Source organism: Eimeria tenella, genomic scaffold, assembly GCF_000499545.2.
Source record: "Eimeria tenella Houghton genomic scaffold, Eth_scaff653, whole genome shotgun sequence".
Classification (NCBI taxonomy): Eukaryota; Apicomplexa; class Conoidasida; order Eucoccidiorida; family Eimeriidae; genus Eimeria; species Eimeria tenella.
In genome coordinates, this window is record NW_013545776.1 from 1 (window position 1) to 5,889 (window position 5,889).

The 5,889-nt window shown below is 43.4% G+C and overlaps 1 protein-coding gene across 1 annotated transcript; it reads right to left on the minus strand.

Moving 5' to 3' along the window:
• Positions 1 to 276: 276 nt before the first annotated feature.
• On the minus strand, positions 277 to 3,693 carry ETH_00014140 (orotate phosphoribosyltransferase, putative; the record flags this gene model as incomplete). The annotated part of the gene is made up of 4 exons (XM_013380468.1): positions 277 to 1,013; positions 1,290 to 1,477; positions 2,291 to 2,672; positions 3,191 to 3,693. Coding segments are annotated over 4 exons (1,810 nt in total), but the record flags the coding sequence as incomplete, so codon positions are not given.
• Positions 3,694 to 5,889: the final 2,196 nt, after the last annotated feature.

The window sequence follows — 5,889 nt, forward strand, 5'->3', positions numbered from 1 at the left end:
TGCTGCTGCTGCAGCAGCTGCTGCTGCTGCTGCTGCTGCTAAAAGAAATGAGCTAAGAAATAAGAGCAGCAAAATAGCAGCAAAGAATAAGCTACGGCACTCAGGTGTACAGACACCTGGCGCAGGGAAGCCGTGTGCACAGCCAAACCCCAAACCCTAAACCCTAAACCCTAAAGTCGGGAGTCCCTAGGCCTCTCCTCGCTAAACCCTAAACCCTAAACCCTAGCGACCCGCAGCTCAACCACCCCTACGGCTAAACCCTAAACCCTAAACCACTGACAAGACGAAACTTTCGACAGAAGCAGTTGCTGCAAACAAAACCCCCATGTGGCTGCTGCAGCTGCTGCAACAGCTGCTGCTGCTGCTGCTACAACTGCTGCTGCTGTTGCTGCTGCGGTAGATGCTGCTGCTGCAGCTGCTGCAGCAGGTGCCGCTGCTACAGCTTCTGCTGCAGCTGCAGCAGCTGTCGTTACCGCTGCAGTAGAGTGTGCTACGCTTGCTGCTGCTGGTCCTGCAGCTGCTGTTGCTGCTGCAGCAGCTGTTGCTGTTGCAGCCGCTGTTGCTGCTGTAGCAGATGCTGCTGCTGCAGCTGCCGTTGCTGCTGCAGCTGCTGTTGCTGCTGCAGCTGCTGTTGCTGTTGCAGCTGCTGTTGCTGCTGTAGTAGATGCTGCTGCTGTAGTAGATGCTGCTGTTATGACTGCTACGGCTACACCTGTTGCTGCTGCAACGCTGGCTGCAGCTGCTGCAGCTGCTGGTGCCGCAGCAGCTGCTAATGCTGCAGTTGCTGCTGCATCTGATGCAGCGGTTGCTGCTGATGCTGCAGCTGCTGCTACACCTGATGCAGCAGTTGCATGTGATGCTGCTGCTGCTGCCGCATCAGTTGCCGATGCTGCAGATGCTGCAGCAGCTGCTGCTGCCGCAACAGCTGCTGGTGCTGCAGCTGCTGCTGATGCCGCAACAGCTGCTGATGCTGCTGCTGGGTGCTGCTGCTGCTGCAGCTGACACTGCAGGTGCTGCTGATGCAGCACAGCAGCAGCTGCTGCTGGTGCTGCTGCTGCTGCAGCTGACACTGCAGGTGCTGCTGATGCAGCACATCACTGCAGCAGCCGTTAATGCTGCAGCTGCTGCTGACGCTGCTTATGCTGCAGCCACTGCTGCTGTTGCAGCTGCTGCTGTTGCAGCTGCTGCTGTTGCAGCTGCTGTTGCAGCTGCCTTCAGCGGGTTTGAAGGCCACTGGCGCAGGGTTAGGGTTTAGGGTTTAGGGTTTAGGGTTTGTGGGCGCCGTAGACCTGCCTGTGCTGCTGCATGAGGGTTAGCTGCTGCTGCAGTTCTTTTTTCTTTTCTGGATTTATTTCTTCTGCAATTAATTCTTCTAAAAACAGCAGCAATTCATTTATCTTCAAAAGAGATATTACTGGGATTTTGAACTCTTGCTCCAGTGCTGCAGCAGCAGAAATGCTGCTGCTGCTGCTGCTGCCTGCGAAGCAGCAGCAAACGCATTCTTCTTTTGCCTTTCAATTTGGTTTTATTCTTTTACATTTCATTCCTGTCTTTTATTATTACCATTATTGCTTTATATTCATTGTTTTATTGTTGCTTCCATTCTTTCTTCGTTTTGAAGCAGCAGCAGCAGCAGCAGCATCAGCAGCAGCAGCAGCTGCTGCTGCTGCTGTCATTTTCTTTCTTTCCTCATTCGCTGCTCTTTAGCTTTCTTCTTTTTCCATTATCTGCAGATTGCATTGTTTTATTTTTCATTACCTTATTTATTTATTTACTTTTTATTTTATTTATTTTATTATTATTTTGTTATTTGTTTTATCATTTTTAATCTTTTGCATCATTATTAGAATTCAATTAAATCAATTTAAATTAAATTAAATTAAATAGAATTAAAAACAAATAAAATTAAATTGAAACAAATTAAACTAATTAAAAATAAATTAAACTAACTAAAAATAAATTAAATTAATTAAAAATAAATTAAAATAATTAAAAATAAATTAAAAATAAAACAAATTAAAATGATTCAAAACAAATCAAATAAATTGCCAAATTGATACTTTTTGCTGCTTACAGACAAATCAAGCTAAATCAAAACAAATTAATTTAATTAATTTAATTAATTTAATTTAATTATTTAAGTTAATACAATTAATTAATTTAATTAATTTAATTTAATTTAATTATTTAATTTAATTAAATTAATTAATTTGATTAAATTACTTTAATTAAATTGATTTAATTAATTTAATTAAATGAATTAAATTAATTTATTTTATTTTCCCCTCACCCTCCGCCACTTCTTCTCTGTCCAGCAGCACAACAGCAGCAGCAACAGAACAATTTGCTGCTGCACTTTTTATCTTTTTAATGGAAGCTTTTAAAGCTGTTCCAGAAGTCAAAACATCATCCAACAACACCACGCGAACCTCCCTTTGCTGCTGCTGCTGCTGCTGCTGCTGCTGCGGCTCGGTCTGGCCTGCTTCGATGGCTCCGCTGCTGCTGCTGCTGCTGCTGCTGCTGCTGGTGTGTTGCAGCAGCAGCTCGGTGGCTCCAATGAAGGCGCCTCCCTCTCCGTGTTGCTTTTCTTCTTTTCTGTCGAAGAGAAAAGGAACTTTTAAATTAAAAAGATATGAAAGCGCCACGGCGGTGCAGCACACCAGCGGGATGCCCTGAGGTGTACGTACACCCCAACACCACACGCCGAACCCCAAACCCTAAACCCTAAACCCTCGCTGCGCATCTTCACGCGTGTCACCGCATTGCTGTTTACCGCTCAGTGCACGAACAACAACCAAACCCTAAACCCTAAACCCTGGATGGGGTTTTCCCGGTGAAACGAGGAACTGGAGAAGAGTGAGGCCTTCGGCGCATCTGCATGAATTAAATGCTCTGATTTACGAGTTTATTAATCTTCATTTATGATTATTTATAACTTAATTATAAATTTAATTAAATTAATTCGGATTTGAAAGCGTTTCCCGAGAGAAGAGCGCGCGAGACCTGAGGTGTACGTACACCCGGCGGCCGCGCGCAGAGGCGCCGCGCCGCGATCTCGGCCGCCAGAAGCCGGGAAAGCGCGGGAAAAAGACGAAATAAAGAACAAAAAAGGAAAAAAAGAATAAAACAAAACAAAATAAATGCAAAAGGAAGCAAAATGGCGGCCAAACGAGGAAAATCGGAAGCGGACTTTGTAGGCGGGCGCGAAGAGCAGGTCGAAGCGCAGGTTTCGGGTGTATAGGCAGCTCGCCAGTGCTTCTGCTGCTGCTCGCAAACTCTTTCCATCGTTTATTTTCCCGGAATTAAAAAAGAAAAAAGATTTCCTTCCGCTTTTCAAAGTGAAGTTGCCAAACAGAAGAACGCCCTGCCCGTGCAGCACCCGCAGCAGCTCCCGCGAAGCCGCGGACAGCCCGCTGCTGCTGCTGCTGCTGCTGATGGTGCTCTCGCTCATTTCGGGATTGCTGCAGCTGCTGCGCCTGCTGCTGCTGCTGCTGCTGTTCCGGCTGCTGCTGCTCTTGCTGCTGCTGCTGTTGTTGTTGCTGTTGTTGTGCTTGTTGCTGCTGCTGTTGTTCTTGTTGCTGCCGTTGTTGTTGCTGCTGCTGTTGTTGCTGTTGCTGCTGCTGTTGCTGCTGTTGCTGCTGTGGGGGGTTGCTGCTGGAGGGCAGCTGGGGCTGGTGGGGTCCAGGAGCCCTTCTTAAACCCTAAACCCTAGAACCTCAACCACACACGCTAAACCCTAAACCCTAAACCCTAAATTAGGGCTTTTGTCTGCGGGGCTTGTCGGTGAAGTGAGGTTTCAATTTACTTTCAAACGGCCATTACGAGCTTCTGCTACCCTTCAGGGTTTAGGGTTTAGGGTTTAGGGTTTAGGGTTTAGGGTTTTGTGGGCCCTCTCGAAAGTTTGGCTAAGTTAAAAATAAAATAATAAATTATTATCTAAGTTTCAGTGGAAGAAGACTCAGCAGCACAATAAGGGAAGCCCCAGGGCTGCATGCTGCTGCTGCTGCTGCTTTTGCTGCTGCTGCTTGCTGCTGCTGCTGCTGCTGCTGCTGATGTATAGCGGCATTTCGCCAGCATATTAAATAAGTAAACAATAAAAATAAAAATTAAATAAATTAATAAATAAATGAAAATAAAAACGGAGCTTGGAAGGGTGAAGCACACACTCCTTCTCCACCCCTTAAACCCTAAACCCTAAACCCTAAACGCAACCCTAAACCCTAAACCCTAAACCCTAGCCCCTGAAGAGTTGGTTGTTTCCGCTGTTCACCATAAAGGGTTTTGAACACTAAAAAGTAAAATTTGGAATCATTTTACAGAAAATTAATTTCAGGATATTTCTTTTTAATTGAGAAATAAATAAATTTAATTAATCATGTTTTTGTTTAAATAAAATTTAATAAACAAACAAATAAATAAATAAATAAATAAATTTAACTATATTTTAACTTAAATAAAGTTAAAAATTAAAAATCTGATGCAGCAAAGCCCATCAAATGGTCTAGTCTACATACACCTCAGGCAGTACTTGCTTTTTGAGGGGTTTTTGTTCATTAACAGGAACTTTAACTTTAGGGTTTAGGGTTTAGGGTTTGGGGTTTAGGGTTTATGGTTCAGGGTTTATGGATTAGGGTTTAGGGTTTGTCGTGGGGGTTTTCGGGCCTAGGGTTTGGGGTTTAGGGTTCGTTGCTTGTCGTCGAGCTAAGATGTCAGCCAGAGAGAAAGGGTTTAGGGTTTGTGAGGGTTTAGGGCTTACGAGGGTTTAGGGCTTACGAGGGTTTAGGGTTTACAGGGGTTTAGGGTTTACCAGGGTCAAAATTTGCGGCAGTTTCACCTTTTCTTGACGAATTTGTTTATTTGTTGAATTCTATTTATTTATTCATTTGTTTGTTGTCCTTTATTTTATTTTTTGAATTAATTTTGAATAAAAAAGAAATAAATTGCAATTAATTTCTTTCCGCTTTCCCGCTTCTCCTTGACTTGAATTCAAATTCATTTAAACTGCATTTTTATTTCTTTATTTTCAATTATATTATTCTGTTTTCATTTATTTTGTTTTATTTTCATTTATATTTTCATTTATTTTTATTTTTTCTCTTTTTGATTTATTTTTGTCTGCATGCAAATTCGCGTTTGCGCGGGCGGCTGAGGTGTACGTACACCCGAGTTTCACCCAACTGCAAAGGGTCGGAAAAAATTATTAAAAGAAAATGAAACAAAAAAAAAGTAAATAAACAAGAATAAATAAATAAAAATAAACAATGATAAATAAATGAAAATTGATAAATGAATATAAGTAAAAAGCAATTAAAGAAAAGAATCAAAAAGAATCGAAGAATAAAAAAAAGCGGCGCATGCAACGAAGTGTACGTACACCTCCAGCACTGAACAGCAAAAAAAGGAAAATTTTAAATTCATTTAATCCAATTTAAAAGTGCAACATTAAACGCGACCAGCTAGCTGGCTAGCTGGGTCTGCAGGTAGCTAGCTAGTTGCGCATGCATGCGCAGCTGGCTAGCTAGCTAGCCGGCTAGCTAGCTAGCCAGCTAGCTAGCTACCTGTCTGGGCATCCAGCTAGCTACCAAAGTAGGTAACACAGCGGCTAGCTGCGTACCTAGAGCACACATACCTAGCCAGCTAGCTAGCCAGCTAACTAACTAACTAGCTGGTTAGCTAGCTAGCCAGCCAACTAACTAACTGGCTAGCTAGCTAGCTAGCTATCTGGCCAGCTACCTAACCAAGTAACTGGTTAGCCAGCTAGCTAGCTAGCCAGCTAACTAACCAACTAGCTAGCTAGCTAGCTAGCTAGCTAGCTAGCTAGCTAGCTAGTTGGTTAGTTAGCCAACTAGCTAGCTAGCTAGCTAGCTAGCTAGCTAGCTAGCTAGCTAG